The sequence below is a fragment of the Vulpes vulpes genome, chromosome 13 (assembly GCF_048418805.1).
Source record: "Vulpes vulpes isolate BD-2025 chromosome 13, VulVul3, whole genome shotgun sequence".
Lineage (NCBI taxonomy): Eukaryota > Metazoa > Chordata > Mammalia > Carnivora > Canidae > Vulpes > Vulpes vulpes.
Genome location: NC_132792.1, coordinates 28,995,900 through 29,014,842, shown reverse-complemented (window position 1 = coordinate 29,014,842; position 18,943 = coordinate 28,995,900). Strand labels below are relative to the sequence as shown.

The following is an 18,943-nucleotide window of genomic DNA, read 5'->3' as shown; positions in this document are numbered from 1 at the left end:
GACCAGCTGTTGTCAGAGTAATATTTACTTCCTAAATATAATTATTTCCTGGGGTACATCTCATATACAAGATAGTTGACTTGGACCCAAATAATCATAGTTTGTAAAAGTTACAGTATAACAACTTTCATTAAGGAAATAGGTCCAATAAGAAACTGATAGAATAGTCCAAGAAAATACAACAAAATACAGAAACTATTTTTTTTTATTTACATTGCACCCATTTGGGATTCTTAAAACATTAACAGTGATTAAATTTCACAATAATTCTGTAGGGTCAGGTAATAGCATATGGATGCAGAAATTACAGGACCAGAAAGCAGGCTATGCAAATCACAGTGAATTAGATGTCTCAGGATTTCTGATGTCTGGTCCTGTATCATAACCACAGCTTATTTCGTCTCTCAACCTAAGTTTCAGAATGAGGCCTGAAAGCACTACAAGTTCCCAAATCACTGCACAGAGGGCTCTGAACAGGAAGACCACAGGCTGGTGGCTTGGTCTTACAAAAAGATGGGACTTTGCTCAGGGTGATGTAATCTTCAGCTGAGAACCTTCCTTCTCTCAGAACTCTGCCAAAGATACTCCCGTTGCATATTGCACATTAAAAATGATAGGGAATGCAGAAGCACTCTTGGATCCTAGCAACTGACTGTAAATAAAAAGTATTTACATTTTATAGAGTGTATAATATACTAAGATTCCTCAGAGGAAAGCCTGATTCAGTTGCCTCAGGTCCATTTTCAGGAGGTTGAACCAGTCTTTAGTTTACAAGGTGTTATTCAAATGTAACATACCAGACTGGGCACTTAATTTACATTGGAGAAATATAGCACTGAATCATTCCTATAAGTTTGCAAAAAGGGGACTCCAGGGAATGTTTTAAATTTAATACTTAAATCATAAAATAGGTCATGTTAAAAGAGCCAAATTTTCCTACTTGACATACTGGGGGACGAGCTGGAATATCTGATTGTCCTTTATACAGATTAAGAAGTACAGGGAGAACCATTCGTGAGCATTCCAGGTCTTTGCCAGCAAACCCATCCTCAAGAAAATGTAGCTCAGAATATGGCAGGAAAGTTGCCTGTTGAACCAAGCCTGAAAAATGTTGGGATGCTTCTATTCATGTTAATCTACTAATTTACAACACCTTGAAGTAGCATGTTCAGATTCGCATATGAAAATTTCCATAGAGACCTGTCAGGGGCAGCTTTATGACTTGTGCAAGATGAGAGAAGCTACACCACTATTTTGGGATGCTCTCATTCTACGGGACACCAGTAATGAAAGAAGCCTTGCCCTGATTGTTAAATAAACTCAATTTGGATAGAACCTGGGTATAGAGATTGGGGGAAAATGATATCGGTATCATTTGATGAAAAGGTATATTTTTGAAGACGTCTTTTGGAAATGAAAAATTAGGCAAGGAAGTCAGGGTAAAAAAAAGACATTATCCATAAAGAGTAGGTATGATTCACTGTCTTTCAGTATTTTCTTCTGTGTCAATAATTTGCTGCTGAAATTAAAGGTTAAAAAATATACAAAAGAAGACAAACAAATGAAAAACCCTTCTCTGTTGGTTAAAAAGTTTATCCAACCACTGGGTAAGTGATTAGTACACTTGCTATGGAGTCAAAGGAGGTTTTCTCTGTATCTCGTAATCTTTGGCCTTCATATTTGAGAATTAACCAAAACTGATGCCTTAGCTCATTCTCAATTCACTTTTTAAGTTTTTGTTTTTCCTCCTAATGATCAGATGTAAGGTGCCCATAACACAAAGTCAGTTAACTTACCAAAAAATTGTCTTTTAAATTTGCAAGGGTTATAGTATACTACCAAAAAGACTTAGAATTAGCCATTAAAATGATAAGAATGTAAAGATCAAAATTTGGATGATATTGTCATATAATACTAGATAAAAATCTGAATTATCATTTTGTTCCTACAAAAAGGTGAGCATTGGCCTTTTAGTTTTCTTAATCAGTAGGTAATATTATTAGATATTAGAAAATATCATGTTATAGCTTTAACCTATATTTATCACTTGCAAAGTGCTATTACTCAGCTCTATGCAAAATATAAAATGATACCGTTCCTACCCTAATTATTTTTAGAGAGAATACCTCAAATAAAACATCAGTAGCTATAAGAAACTTCTGTTTCAGAAATAATTCTATTTTTAAAAAAATTTTACACCAATGTTTTTCCACTTCATCTTTTGATGTACTCTCCATGCAAGAGAGTATATACTTAAAGATGGCTACTATCTGAGATGTTCATAAGGAAATTTTGTTTGTTTGTTTTGTTTTTCAGGATACTTTGGAAAGTTGATCAAATAATTTAAAGTTGATCAGAGAATTCCCTGGTGCCAAATGAAACCACTCCACACTGGCTTATGGAAGAAAAGGCCATCATATCTTGAGTAAAAGGAATATTGACTTAACATGATGTAAAGAACATTAATTTTAATAATTCACTGAACAACCTTTAATGCACTGTGACTACCAGGTATCAAAAGAAATCCAAATAGCCTGTCATCTCAAAATAGACATTTATGCAAAGTAAAGAAGGGACTTCTCACAGAAGTAAGGACCCTGCTCTGCATCAGACATCTCACAGTGTTTAATGAAATATATGCATGACAACTATTGGCCAAATGGAAATATGTCACATTGTTTCCCAAATGGCAGGTCTTACCAGTTAATTATTTCTTCCAATCATTTTCTCAACTCATTTCTTCATTTGGAGTTTCTTCAACAACTTTTATACTATAGTAATTATCTATTGAATTTATTAGGTAATAGCTTTATATTAATAACTCTTTAGACTTTTTCAGGCAAGACTGATTTCTTCTTGGCCCTTCTATTTTCTTCAACACTGCTCATCCCTTTCTTCCATCTTCTCTTCCTATTTGGCTTCAAAGAAACTATTCCCTTTCCTTAGATACTTCTCCTCCATTGGTTATTATCTACTTGGGAAGTCAGCCCTTTCTTCTCATTTCTCCAAACTGATTTGAATCCAAAGCTTTCTTGCCCGAAAAAAATCACATTCTATCTCTATTAATCACATTGTTGTGATATACCATTATAATTGTGTACTCCTTTAAAGCCCTTATCTCCTTTGATTCTTAAAGCAATATAGAGATACAGACTGAGTAGATATTACAAGCCCCAGTTAATAAGAATAACTAATAACTAATATAAGAATAATATAATTCTTATATTTAATAAGAATTAAATATATTGTCCAAAAATCATGTACTTATTGTGTCAGAACCAAGATAAAAAGCCATGTCTTCTAACTTGTCAGACTATAAATGTGCTCATGATGTCCCAGTGCTATGAACACTAGCATGAGAGCCTCTCCTCTTTGATTTAATATATCTTCTTATTTCTTTTACCCATTGATATCTTGTCAGGAAGCAAGGAATCACTATAACATCTCCTTAGTAACTGTCACTCTCCATCTGGTTATTCTGGAAGCTTCTCTTTCAAAATATTTTAGCCTATTAATCTTTTACATGTATAAAAACTGTTTCTTTGTCCATTTTATTTTTTATCTGAACTAGATTTTCTTAAGCACCATTCTGCCTTAACCCCTCTGTCATCAAATTTAATTTTATCCCATTTTGTCCTGAAGACTTTTGTTGATTCTCTTACATTTTCCCTACCCAGATCAGTTGGGAGAAGCCACTTCAGCTAGATACATAGACTTCTACAAATAAAAGTCGATTGGAAGGACAACATTACAGCTTCAGCATCCTAAAACTAGATAGGCAAAGTAGTTATATTTTTCCTGATGATGTCCTGCAGCAGTAAGTTTAGTTTAGATTTAAATGCATAATCAACATGGATGTTGATTCCAAACTCCAGTACACTATTTTCTTGAGTACATTCAGTATATTTTTATCAGGTGTTCACTTATTAAGAGTCTCACTCTCAAGTTTTTGGGAAGCTCAGATTAACTAAACAGTTTTTATCATGATGCATCTTTTGGGATTAGTGTTCCATAGGACAACAATTTGTGAAACTGTGCACCAAAATCTATACAAATGGAACTAGAAATCTGAAGACAGAGTTTCTCACAGGATTGTGAGTACTTCTGTTTCTCATCTTTCTGGAAACACTTTGAGAAGAGACATGCATAAAATTTTGGCACTTAACTTCTAGTTTGAGGCAGAGGTGCACTTTAATGAAGAATAAAATAAACAAAATAATCTAGGCCTTGAACTTCAGTAAAAGGTTCTAATTGAGTATATACAAAAACTTATTTGAAGTTTTTGGTTGACTTCTTTCCATTTCCACAGTCTGCCTCCTCAAATATATCTTATTAGAAATATTTCAGATCATTGAACACATCTTGAAACTTTCACAGAAAAAGCTCTCCTTTTCAAATCGTTTCCCACAACAGAGTTCTTAACGTAGCAGTCAATGAATTCACAGCAGTGACAGTTTCCTAAGCAATGTGTGTGTAAAGATAGCCCTTAAACAAGGAGGAAGATGTTGAAAATATAGAAACCTTCTCATTTTTATCTGTCTGAAACTGCTTACAGATGTTTCCATTTTTAAGTTATTTTTAATATGTAAGGTGTCAACATGTGTTGCAAATACGGGTTTTAAAAGATTGATTTTTTTTTCCCTTCAAACAAGGGTCGAGTAACTTCAGGTTAAATTTATAATTTAAATTTATAACTTGAACACAGCATATTTAAAATTTATAGCTGGGCAGCCCATGTGGCTCAGCAGTTTAGCACTGCCTTCGGCCCAGGGCATGATCCTGGAGTCCCGGGATGGAGTCTCATGTCAGGCAACCCTGCATGGAGCCTGCTTCTCCCTCTGCCTATGTCTCTGCCTCTCTCTCTCTCTATGCATCTCTCATGAACAAATATAAAAATCTTTTAAAAAATAAAATTTATAGCTAAATACTTTTGTAATTCAAATTTGGAGCAGAAGCATAGATTACAACAAGTAAACATTGGCAAGTACTTTTTTAAAAAAAAAGTTTGGGATAAATAAGAATAAATGGAATATGTTGTGGAAGCCAAAAACAAGAAAAAAACAGATACACTTCAAACCATAAAAATGTAACACTTCTATAAAAAAGATTGCACAATAAATGATAAGCTACAGAAACTCATAGCTGCAACATATATGTCAAAGTTTTCAGGTCCATTGAAGAGCATATATGAGTTAATAAAAAAAAGATAAACAATGTAATAGAAAGATGAGAAACACACATGAATAGGCTAGTCACAGAAGAAATACAAACGGTCAATAAACATGAAAAGATGTACAACCTAACTTCAAGTAGACAAGATTAATAAAATGGTTAGTAAGGTTTGGGGAAATCAGAAAGCCCGTGTACACTTGGGGAGAATATAAAATTTGGAAATAATTTGTCAATATGTATGAAAACTTGAAAAAAATCACATGAAAATTCTAATAAATTATAAATTGTAGTCTATCTATACTTAGGAATGAGAGATATGTGTATATAGTTACATGTTAAAATATCCATGAGAGATTTTTATGAATTAGAAATAAATCAAACATATAAAGAATAATTATAATCTATACACACATGCATCCATTATATAAATATGTATTTATACATGTATGTGATTGGATATAAGTTTGTGTAAATGCACAACAGGTATTCACACTCTACACAGATGTATGTCTTAGTATATTCATAGGAAAAGTCTGGAAGAATAAACACCAAACTTAATCTGTTATGATGATTCTCTGCCAGGGGTGGTCATGGTGGAGGAGTATGGAATTAGGAAAACTTTGTCGTTCAATTGTGTACAATTGAAGGACATCTATGTATTTTAATGTTTAGATCAAGTCTGTGTTACTTTTTTACTAATCAGAGATGTGTTCGATAGTCATGAGTCTAGAATGGTCCAGGAAGATGCTATCTAGAAATCTAAAAACTGGGCTGAATTAGTGAAACTCAAAATGTGAACTGATAACCTTGGGAGCCATGCAGTGGGCTTTTGGGGATGCAGAAGAGCAGTGTAAATACCATCTCCATTTTATTTATTTTAAGAATAATTAATATACTTACAATATTTAACATAAACTATGTGGTTTGTGTTTTCCATAAAAAAAATTTTTTAGGTGTGTGTGTGTGTACACAGAGAAAAATGACAATTGTTGGGACAGAGCTACTGGGACATTTGCCAGTTCACCATTCATTCAATGTTCAAAAAGGACTTAATACTATATATACAATGTGTAGAGAATTGTGCATGGGAGCATGAAGATAAAGATAAATAAAACACAGTCTCTATATTCTAGAAGGTCACAGCCAATAATAGAGAAACAGATAAACACATAGATGTACACACACACAAGCACACACACACACACACTGCAATGTGATGGGGTAAGTAAAATAATGGGGGGGGATAATGTACAGTGTTCTCATACAAGTTGTAATGACCAAATCTATTGGACAGAGTCAAGAAGGGTTCTTACAGTGGTTAACATCTGCACTGAGTTTTGAAGGGTCAACAGGAGTTTGCCAGTTGAATAAAGAACTACAGGGAATTTCAAAGAAGTCAAACATCAAATATCTCTGAAATAACATCAAGTACTAACAGCTAGTATGATTAAATACTTGTTATGTATGTCGGGCACTGCTCTCAGTGCTTTATATTCATTAACTTAACTAATCCTCACATAAACTACTATTATCATCACTACTATTATCATCATCCCAGGGTTAGAAATTAGGAAACCAAAGCACAATGTGTTTAAGTAACTTGTCCTAAGCCACACAAATAATATGTGGCAGAGGTGGTTATAGCAGGATAAAAAGAAGAGTAAACCTAGGCAGTCTGGCTTCAGAGCTCATGTTCTTAGCTATCAGACCATATTTTCTAAAATATAAGAATACTTGTATAAATAGGGCTACAAAATTAGGATTATAACAATCACTGCCTATATTCAATGCTAAAAAACTTGAACTTTCTTCAGTTAGTTACAGAGAAACAATACAGGATTAGGCAGATGCTGTCTAGAGATTGAAAAATTGGGCTGAATTAGTGTCGGGGACCGAAACAAAAGTGAAAAATAATCCGACATGCATTTTAGAAAGAAGACTTTGGCAGAGCTCTGGATGATCAGTTTGGAGACATGGGGCTTAAAGCACTGAGGTCACTGCAGTGGCTGAGACAAGAATTGGTGGGTGTTTAACCTAAGATACGGTCAGTGGAAAGAAAATGAATAGGATAGATTGAGAAAATTATTTAAGAGGTGAATTCAGATCATCAAGTCCCTGAGTTGGGAGGAATCAGAGAAAGGAAAAAAATTAAGACTTTTTTCCTTTGGGAATAGATTGGAATACAATTCTAAATCAAATTAAATCTAAATGTAAATCAAACCAATCTAAAATTATAAGATTAATGAAATTGAAATTTAAAAATGCTATATGCCATTAAATTCATTTTAAAAAAATGTTCTATTCAGTCTGTAGGTATTCCATTTAAGAGATGTAGAATGGACTAATATAAATTTAAATACTTTTTATTGATCCCACCATACATAACTAACATAATTCAGCCTGATATAATGCTAGCAGTTAGCAGGATTTCCCCTTAGTATTTTGTAAAGAACTTATCAAGTGGAAACAAGCTTTAATTTAAAGACTGTGACTTAACTTTTCATTTTTTTAGGCATAATAAGTATTAAAAATCAATATTTTATAATGCCATTACAGTAATTTGTTTGTAAGGTATAATTTTGTATCTCGAAATCACATACATTTCAATAAGTTAAAATTAATTAACTTAATAACTTCCCATAAACTCCAGCTAGAAGATAGATGAGCCTTGTCAAATAAGTCCAGTGAATTCCCAAGGTAAAATAAATAGTTTATATTTCCTACTCCAGTATTAGCAGGAATAAATAATGATCTATATAGGAATAGGCCAAAAACAACTAGCCTACCCCTTTCTTCAAACTTTTATTTGTTTGTGTTAAGAGGATAACTTGACAGCCACATCAATTAATCTTGAGGCTACATCATGCTGGAAAAATATTTTTATAATAATTAAGACAGAGAATCATTATGGACTTGAACCCTAATTTTGCCATAAACTAGCTGTTTGGTCATGGAGAAGTAAACTTGACCTTTGTGAACTCCATTTTCTTTATACATAAAATAGAAATAATAATAGGTACTTTGCAGAATCAGTTGGAGGATTAGCAGTAATGTACACAAAGCATCTGGCATAGATGTTCACCTGATATTAGATAGGCAAGTGGCAGATAGTTTTTAGGAAACTATGTCAAAGTGGCCAGCACATATGTAGTTTCACTTCACTCTGAATGATCTTACCGAAAATTTTCCTAATCTTCATTCTACATATTCAACACAAGTATCAGGAAAGCCCAAGTGCTCTATCTTTGTATATGTAAGATGCCCATTTCCTTCCTGTATACCCTAGTGAGGCAGAAAATTTTTTCTGGAATATTTTTTCACCTGGCTGTGCTGCCATCTTGGAGAAAGTTGAGGTTAAGTCAGAGATGGGCAGGTGTCCTGATCAGTTCACCAAACTTTTAGATGAAAAGATTCAGCTCAAGGGATTTGCATTATATCTTTCCCTGTTCCTCTCCCTTTTCTATTGTCTTGAGCTAACCTGGCAGGAAACATGCTTGAAGAATCTAATAAAAGTTGACAATTATATGTTCCACTTTGTGATCCAACCCCCTATGTGCAAGGTAAATATTAATGCTTCCTATTTCTTGGGTTCTTGGTTGATAATTTCAATTACATGGGCCAATTACTGATCTTGTACTTCCAAATATTGTTTCCTTGAGGTAAGAAACAAAAACATTTTGAGATTAGTATAGCATCCAACAAAAGAAAAAAAAAAGCATTTCCTAAAGAAAGCAAACTCGAAGCTTCTTGGAGTCACCCCCCACTAGATTGCTAGGAAAACAAATAGTAGAGCAAATGTTGCTAATCCTATTCTTGCTTTGTGCCTTTGGCCATTTAGGGGATAAAGAAGTGAATCTAATGAGGCCAAAAATCCTTTTTCAACCCTACAAGTGATGCATTTAATTTGTCAGGATGTAAATCAGCAGGACCTCTCAGCATGATTGTGTAGTATAATCCTGTCCATAAAATATTCCTCCTTGTTCTGCCAAAGAAGTGGTGGACCCTCCTAAGGGCCAGCTCACCGACTTGGCAGCTGAGGCTCCATCATACTCAAAGCTGGTAAGTCACACATCCAGACACAACTCCTGACATTCCATGGGGAGGAAGCAAAGCTTAATTTAGATAATCCCCTTTGCAAAGTGTATTAGCTGATCCAAACCAGACCTGACCAACTAAAGGCATGTTGTTCCTACATTTCAGAGATGCCTAAATGTAGAAAGAGCTCTTTGCTACATTTGGAAAATTAAGACTCATTTAAGGAATAGGTGGGGATAATCAATAAACTTCTTTAAAAATATATAAATATATATATAAGTCATGTTTGATTTGACCTTCTATCTTCTTGAATGGTATGGGGAGGTATTTCTTTGTGGCTCTAGAAAATGCTTGGCAGAGTTCCTGAATTCCATTTCATATATGGAAATAAACAATAATAATAAGCAGAATAGGGAAAGTATGCTATATATCACAAAAGTATATTTTTGGTTTTTTAAAAAGTAAAACACTTTACTCTAAGTGGTTCATAGAATATACCTGGTTTAAAAATAAATGTTCCACCAACACTCCATTAAATACATCTGACCCTTTCACAGGAAGGCACAGATAACTACAGAGATACAACAATGTCAGGAGATACAGCACATTGATAGAAAAATACCCCCAGCAACCCCAGGTAAAGTACTGCTACACTTGAGCATCAAAAAAGAAAGGAGTGCAATGTAGGAGTAAAAGATGCATGTAAGTTCTTGTCAGCGTGAGCACAGAGATAAATTTCAAGTTAAATCCTAAATCTCTGAATTCCTTGTGAAATACCTATATTTCTGGCAAAGGGAATTGTTAGAACTCTGAAAAAATTATCACTAGCAATAAGTGTTGTGATTTGTATATACAAGACCTCAATTTTTCCTTAGAAATTAGAATTTAATATAGGAAAAATATTCATCAGCAGAAGGCATGTATGTGCTAGGATTAGGAATGAGATTCCTCTGAGTACTCATGGCACATGGAGAAGCCTCCTTTTCTTTACCTGCAGCAGAGAGAGCTCTTTTGAGCTCTTGAACCTTGACTCAGCTTTACAGATGGAACAGAGAGAGCAACTTTGAAGCAGTTTCCCTTAAACAAACAATTAAACAATTTGATGGTGAAAATTCCATAGTAGGAAATGATACTAGGTGTCATATCAAGAATTATGATGGAAAAACAAAATACCCATTTCCATGATCTGGAAATAAGGCAGAGGGGGTATATTTTTTTTAAAAAAATATAAAGAGAAGAAGAAAGAAAGAAAGAAAGAAAGAAAGAAAGAAAGAAAGAAAGAGAAAGAAAGAGAGAGAAAGAAAGAAGAAAGAAAGAAAGAGAAAGAAAGAAAGAAAGAAAGAAAGAAAGAGAAAGAAAGAAAACAAAATAAAGAATGAATATGAGAAGGAAGGTGGGAAAGAGAAAGAGAGACACACGGTACTGGGGTGGAGTTGGGGGCCGAGAGTGTGAGCAAGCTTGAGTACAAGTGACACTTAAGGGCAGCATTTGTTTTTGTAGTTAAGAGTGAGACCTTTCAGTCCTCCCAGTTTTTTTTAATGGTATCCTGACAGCTCAAGTGTCAGATGCAGACCAAGAGATAATACACATATCAGCAGGGGAAGAATTGAAGAATGTAGATTCATGCTGACAACTTTTTAAGAGATAAATCATCTGTGGTAACATACTTGGTAAGAGACTTAAACCACCCTAGGTTACACCTTATAATGAAATACCATGCAGTTATTAAAAATGATATTAGAGGGATATTTATTCATGAGAATTGATATTTCCAAAGAAGGCAGGCTAAAAAGTATGTACAGCATGACACAGCTTTCTATAAAAAATATATTTATATATAATATATGGCAACACATGCAGCTTTCTCAATGTGACAGGATTATGATTTTTAATTTTATTTTGTGTACGTTCTCTCTTTTCTCCAATAAGTGTGTTATTTTATGTAATTATAGAAACAACCTAAAGATAAGGTAAAGTTGACAATGTTTTACGGTTCATTCCCAGACAAAGCTTTCACAATAGCATCTTGAAATATATGACTATAAAGGGGTTGACTTTTCGCAACAATGTTAAAGTGTGGTGGGATGGTTGGTGTAAAATATACCTGCTCCATGTATATGTCTGGTTACTGTGAAACAGCAGTAGGATAAATGGTACTTTTCAGCAGGATTTTCAATTCCAAAACATTTCATTATGCAACCAGTTCAGGGTCAAGTCCTGTCAAGTTTATTTATAGTTATACAGTTTACCCCACGACACAGTACAAAGATAAATAAATGTAAAATTTAGAAATACAAGTCATAGAGCATACGTGACCCCTTTCAGACTCTAAATCAACAGCCAGGGTTATCTTCTTCATGTAAAAGCTTCATTATAATTGTTGTCATTAAGGGCCACTTTTAGTGTAAAGTTGGGGAATCCTTTTAGGTTGTAGATAGTAGTATTGAGAGACCATGTGCTACAGTGCAAAGAGCAGGACTAGGGAGAAAGAAGCCTGGATTACATTCCCAGTTTACCATTAGCAAGCTGTTATAACCTTGGACAAATTACTCACTTCTACTGACTGCCCCTCATCTATAAAATAAGAGAACTAGCAGTCCTCTTAGGGGCCTTCCTAGTTTGGAACATGGAAATTAGTTCCAATGACATAAGGTATTTAACTCCTTTCTAGCAACACAATGGTCTTTAAATCAATATGTACATAAGAACTGGGACTTCTTCAAGTCATCCAAATGGCCAGGAGGCAGTTAATAAGCAATACATTTGTCCTACAGAGGTCAGTGCTTTGACTGAATTGTCCATCATGAATGGCAATGACTTCGAAATGATATAGACTATATGTCATCTCAAGATCTCTAAGTCTCATTTCACTACTTGTGATGTATACAAAACACATCTATAAAACTAAACAAAGTCTTATATCCAGAGTAAGTGGCTTTAAATGTGGGAAAGAGGATGGTGAGCAACTCCTGAATCATCCATATAGGTAAATAATTTTCTGAGAAAAATAATATTTGCTTCTCTCTAGTGCAAGATCTCTGAATTTAACAATCTTGTAGCTCTATATAAGCCTAAGGATAGGTAGATTGACAATTCATGTTATAGAGGCTCAGAGACTGTTTTCTTCTCTATTGCTATAGATTTCATTCTGCTGAAAATTGTTAATATTTTGTCACTGAACTTAGTCACAGAATCAATTTTTGTGGCTATGATGGGATTTGTACAACTAAACATTAGATAAATTATGCCTAAAAGCTATAAAAAGCAAATATTTCAAGAGTATAAGCATTAGTATTATTTGTGTTCCATTAAATTGTCTTTATATTTCCTTTTTTGCAAACCACCTCAATCTTTTAAGTTGACAGAGGTGAAGGATAAAAATAAGTACATATGTAAATATTTGGAATACGACAATCCTCACCTGTTTTTCTCATGAATCTTTAGGATTTCATTTGTCTGTTGAAGAAGCTGCTTCTCTAGCTTGTATGTTGATAATGAATTCTCTAGCAGTTGTATTTCAAGTCGAGAAGTTTGATTTAGTACCTCAAGATAAAAGATAAAAGATAAAAACATTTCAAACTTCAATCACAAAGAGTGAAAATAATTTTTGTTTTTTTTATTTAGCAGTGTTTTCTTTTAAAATAGTATTTCTTCCAAAATAATTAATTAAATGGTCTACAGTATACTAATTAATTCTTTACAATGTGTCTTAAACATGACATTCGAGATTGAGGTTGCAAATGAATGAGAAAATTGAGTTGTTAAATCCATTTTTATATTTAAATTTTCATGTCCTAAATCCCTAAGATATTCTACTTTGCTTGTTGCTTTATATGCCTATTATCCCCAATATTGATATACATACTATCTCTGAGATAATATGAGACAGTGCAAGATCTTAGATATTGTGTATAATTAATAACTAATAGGAAAGTAAAATCTTCCCACTTCGATTTCTCACCCTAGAAAAACCAATTACAAATGTGCAACAACTCTTGACATAGTTTATACAAATTCATGACCACAGAGTTACTGATATCTGTTAGGTCAGGCCACTCTTCGAAATATCATATCATTTCACAGACATGGGCACATGCTAAGAGAGGACTTGTTACCATAACTTTATAAATGAAGAAATGGAGGTTCAGACAGATGCCAAAATCCACACAGGAACCAAAGGAAGAACTGGGTTTCAAATCCAGGCCATGTGACTCTAATTTTAATGCTCTATACAGAAAACTAAAATGGTTAGTTAAACCATCCTGGGTCTTAATCTAAAGAAATGAAGTAACCAGGAATCCAGATAGCACTGAAGACAAATTGTACTTATCCTTTCAACCACAGTATACTGGGTGCTCTAGAATGTTCAACTTATCTTGAATCACCAAGACTCATGTTGCTAGTCAGGTTTTAATATAACGTGAGTCTGTGAGCCAAAAATGCAAACCTATCCATCCTCCAAGCAAACACTGCACACTGCAATCCTGTAAGATGCCCTCAAACTGTGCCAATGTTTTTGTGCCTCCCTGTCTCTGTTCTGTCCACTTCCCACTCCACTTTCTTTAAGGAAGATAAAAAGGGCAAGGACAAAAGTATAATTAGCTTTAAAAGCTTCCTATGTCATTTGAAAATTTTTACCACTTTTCTTAGAACTACTTTTTGAAAGGGAGCTGGAAAACCTTCTGGAGACTCAATATCGATCTAAAGGTCCACCCCTAAAAATGACATCATTAGAGTTTTCCTCCTTTTTGCAGTAGGTCTAAACCTGGGATTATATCTGATGCACATAACCTTTTCAAAACATACCAATATGACTAGGGCTTGACTTGGATTATAAGAGGTTGTGGGGGAAAGGGATGTATTTGCAAGGGACCAGGACAAGGGCTAGGATGAGATGAGAGAAGCAATTGCCTCAATTGTAGTTTAAGGAAGTGTCAAAAAAACTCGGTAATCTAGATAGTATTTTAATGCAACATTTTGAATATCAAAATTAATGCAAAATAATCCATGTTGAATGTAGCATAATTTTAAAATAAAGATAGGATCTGCTTCTGCATATTTATATTAAGTTTTGCATGACTTGATCCGTCTCTCCTCACCCTAGTCCCAACCCCCGGGGGTGGCAGGGTGCGGGTGAGGTGGAGGGTAAATGAGTGAAGGAGAGAATGGCAAGATGGGACATTTGTGCTTTTAAAAAGTTCTAAGGTTTTAGGATTCATTTTTACAATTGCCATAAATATAGATCTGAAAGCCAGTTCAAACATTATTACCACTAATCAATACTTAGACTTGTGGAGAGGTTCAGAGTTTTAAAAAATATTTTCCTATTCTCACTTCATTTGAGGAAAAACAGGAGCAAGAGGACCTGGGATTTGAAGACAGAATTGGGAACAGCACAGAAGACAAAATGGTAGACAACTTAAAGACTGGGGAGACACCAAAGGTAACTTTGAACTGTTGAACATAGTTTTACAAGTTTGTTGTTTGTTTATTAACTAGAATTACAATTTATAAAATAATTAAATAGGGATGAGACATCTGGATCTTTTGGTGACACTTGGAACAGTGACAGTGCTTAGCACAGAGAAGACAATATTGACTGAATGAATGAAAGGTATGTTGTCTCACTGAATCAGGCATATTATTTGCAGTTAAACAAAGTCCCTTATTTTCCCTTATTCACCATTCTCTCTCATCACACTTTCTGAGACTCTCAAAGACCAAAATTTTTATTTTACAAAGAATAAAAGCTATTTTTCCATGTCTGTAAAGAACATAAGAGAATCCTAAGAACAGAAGGAATTATCAAAATTGAAAATGAAGCTGTCTGTATCTAAATCCAGAGACCACAACAGCTCCTAATTTTTCTTCACTTTGTCCTACCTCCAGTCTGTTTGCTACATTACACCAGAGTGATCTTTTTAAAAACAGAAATTGGGCAGCCCCAGTGGCTCAGCGGTTTAGTGCCACCTTCAGCCCAGGGCCTGATCCTGGAGACCCAGGATGAAGTCCCACATCAGGCTCCCTGCATGGAGCCTGCTTCTCCCTCTGCCTGTGTCTCTACCTCTCTCACTCTCTCTCTCTCTCTGTCTCTCTCTCTCTCATGAATAAATAAAATCTTTTTAAAAATAAATAAAAACATAAATCACGGGTGCCTAGATTGTTCAGGCAGTTAAACATCCTACTCTTGATTTCGGCTCAGGTCATGATCTCAGAGTCCTGAGATAGATCCCCGCCAGAGGATCTCCCTGCTCAGTGGAGAGTCTGCTTGAGATTCTTTCCTTCTGCCCCTCTCCCTGCTCATGCTCTCTCTTTCTCTCTAATAAATAAATCTTTAATAAAAACATAAATTACATTATGTCGTTGCCAATATTAAATATGCAAATGGCTTTTCTTTGCAATCACAATAAATTCCAAAGTTCTTAGCAAGGCCCACAAGGTCTTACATGATTAGAACCCTGCTTACTTCTCAGATCTCATCCTGCCACTCCCCTCCTTGTTTAAATCACATTGGCCATGTTTTTCCACCTCAACATGTCAGATTCATTTCTTCCTCATGGCCTTTGCAGTGGCAGTTGCCCATCCCTTCCCAGATGCATGGCTGATTTCTTATTCAATTCTTGCTTAGAGAGGCCCTTCCTGGCCATTGTCTGTAATATAACTCCCCATCATCCTCCATCAAGACATCCTGTTTTATTGTCTTTAAAAAATCATCACTATTGGAAATTATCCTGTCTGTTCACTCCTTTGATGCTTCTCTACCCCATGAGGATGTCAGTTACACACAGGAAGAACTGACTATTCCATCTGGAGCCCTCCAAATTGCCAGGGCCCAGCATGGGGTCTAGCACACTGGCACAGTCAGAGCTATTTGTTGGATGATAGGCTAGACAATGGACAATGAGTTATTTTTTAAGTTGGGTCAATGTCAGAGAGAAGGTGCAAGCCACATGAATGTTAAGTGGGACTTCAATGATAACAATCTAAAACCTAAATCTAAAGCAGGTTCTGAACGTAGGAGGAGAGAGACAAATCCCAAATCTCACTTAGTCCAGTCTAGGTGTCAGGTCATCTTTGGCCACTTTTGAGCATAAATGACAATCCCTTCTCTTCTTTACCCATCACCTTGACCAAATAGCTACTTTATTTCAATTCTCTCTCCACTGATGTATTAAAATAGGCCTGAAGTTAAAAAATGAGCAACTGAGGGATCCCTGGGTGGCGCAGTGGTTTGGCGCCTGCCTTTGGCCCAGGGCGCGATCCTGGAGACCCGGGATCGAATCCCACATCAGGCTCCACGTGCATGGAGCCTGCTTCTCCCTCTGCCTGTATCTCTGCCTCTCTCTCTCTGTGTGTGACTATCATAAAAAAAAAAAAAAAAAAAAAAAAAAAAAAATTAAAAAATGAGCAACTGAGAGAACTGCACAGGAAACTATGATGAATTGACCACTTTTTTGCCACATGTCTATGAAACTTGTTGCTCAGCAATAACCTAAGTGTTCCATTAAAATGACAAAAGTCATTTTATTCATTAACCTAAATACATTCCAAAGCACATCTCTGCCAATAAAGAAGGAAGGAAGGAAGGAAGGAAGGAAGGAAGGAAGGAAGGAAAGAAAGAAAGAAAAGAAAGAAAGAAGAAAAGAAGAAAGAAGAAAGAAAGAAAGAAAGAAAGAAAGAAAGAAGAAAGAAAGAAAGAAAGAAGAAAGAGAAAGAAAGAAAAAAGAAAGAAAGAAAGAAAGAAGAAAGAAAGAAAGAAAGAAAGAAAGAAAGAAAGAAAGAAAGAAAGAATTAAAGAGAAGGAGGGAGGGAGGAAGAGGAGAAGAGAGGAGAGGTGAGGTGAGGCAAGGCAAGGCAAGGCGAGCAAAGAATATTTGAAAAAAGCTCCTAAGAAACAATTTTAAATCTTAAAATTTTCAGAATATACCACAGAGTAAGAAAGACAAGGCTTGAAACTGACGACTTATGGACTCTAAGATGTTAGCTCTTCATTGAAAAATAAACTAAAATTGGGGCATCTGGGTGGCACAGCTGGTTCAGCTTCTGACTCTTGGTTTTAACTTAGGTTGTGATCTCAGCGTTGTGACATCGAGTACCACATCTGGTTCTGTGCTCAGGGCAGAGTCTGCTTAAGAATTTCTCTCCCGGGATCCCTGGGTGGCGCAGCGGTTTGGCGCCTGCCTTTGGCCCAGGGCGCGATCCTGGAGACCCGGGATCGAATCCCACATCGGGCTCCCGGTGCATGGAGGCTGCTTCTCCCTCCGCCTGTGCCTCTGCCTCTCTCTCTCTCTCTGTGACTATCATAAATAAATAAAAATTAAAAAAAAAAAGTTAAAAAAAAAAAAAAAGAATTTCTCTCCCTCCTCCTCTCCCCGTCTGCCTGATCTCTCTCTCTCTCTCAAATAAATAAATCTTAAAAAAAAATAAACTAAAATTTAAAAATAAGAATGAAAAAAAATAAAAAAATAAATAAAAAATAAAAATAAAAATAAAAATAAAAATGGCTAGTTTCTCAAACCAAGTAAATTAGAGAATTTAGCTTCTCTTTAATATTTTTAAGAGTGGCTATGATCTTCCTTAAAAGGAAAATCTCCCTTGAAAGAAATTTTCTTTCGCCAGCATATATATTAACTTTGAAATCAGCCTTGTTTGTGGTTTGTACTTCCTTTTAATTATGTTTTAAACAAAAAATATAACACAAAGTATGATGCCTTGGCAATTAGATTTTTACAAAAAAATAAAGGCAGCTACATGTTCAAGGAATTAGAAGATCGCCATTTTAAAAAACTAGTGAGGGATCTCTGGGTGGCTCAGCGGTTTGGCGCCTGCTTTTGGCCCAGGGCATGGTCCTGGAGCCCCGGGATGGAGTCCCGAGTCCCGCGTTGAGCTCCTGGCATGGAGCCTGCTTCTCCCTCCTCCTGTGTTTCTGCCTCTCTCTCTCTCTCTATCATGAATAAATAAATAAATTTTAAAGAAAAAAATAAAATAAAAAATAAAAAACTAATGAAATGATTTATGTGGTCAGTGATAGGCAGTGTAACAAAGTACCACTTTCTAGGTGACCTGTTAATTTCCAAGAGGAGAATGGACAACTAAGATGGAGAGATGTGGAGGCTTCTATGCTAACCCAGTTAAAACAGCATCACTGAAAGCATCAGCTGGGTGGCTCAGTTAGTTAAGTGTCTTATTCTTGATTTCAGCTCAGGTCATGATCCCTGGGTCATGGGATTGTCCCCCTCACCATTTGGCTCTACATTCAATTTGGAGTCTGTTTGTCCTTCTCCTTCTGCTCTTCCCCCCATTCACGCACACATTCTCTGTCAAAAATAAATAAATAAAATTTTTTAAAAAAATAACATCACTCAGAATATGATAAGCTGGCAATTGTGCTTCCTGATGAGATGTAACAGGAAATAACAAGTAATTCTATAAAGTACTCCTACTACCATGTTCAATTCAATTTAATTGACCCTTTAGCCTTAACTTCCAGTTTAAAGAAAAACCATGGGGAATGAATGAGTAAATTATAATGCATCATATAGAAATTCTCAGAAAAGTTCGGGAATATGGGTCGGTTTACAAGAACAATTGGTCTGGTTTCTTAAAAACCTCAAGAAAAAAAATATTGGAAGATTGCTCAAGATTAAAAGGGACTATTACATCTTAAAAGCTATAATGCCTATAAAATTTTTGGTATAACAATTGAGTAAATTTGAATGTGAAAGTTAGGTAATCT

At 35.2% G+C, this 18,943-nt stretch overlaps 1 protein-coding gene across 2 annotated transcripts in view; it reads right to left on the bottom strand.

Annotated features, from left to right (window-relative positions):
- The window catches only part of ANGPT1 (angiopoietin 1), a 245,057-nt gene that overhangs the window by 74,576 nt on the left and 151,538 nt on the right, over window positions 1–18,943 (bottom strand). For both annotated transcript variants that reach the window (XM_025994852.2, XM_025994851.2), the window contains exon 3: window positions 12,629–12,750. In XM_025994852.2, coding sequence (XP_025850637.1) covers window positions 12,629–12,750 — 122 coding nt within the window. The remainder of the gene's footprint in view (window positions 1–12,628; window positions 12,751–18,943) is intronic.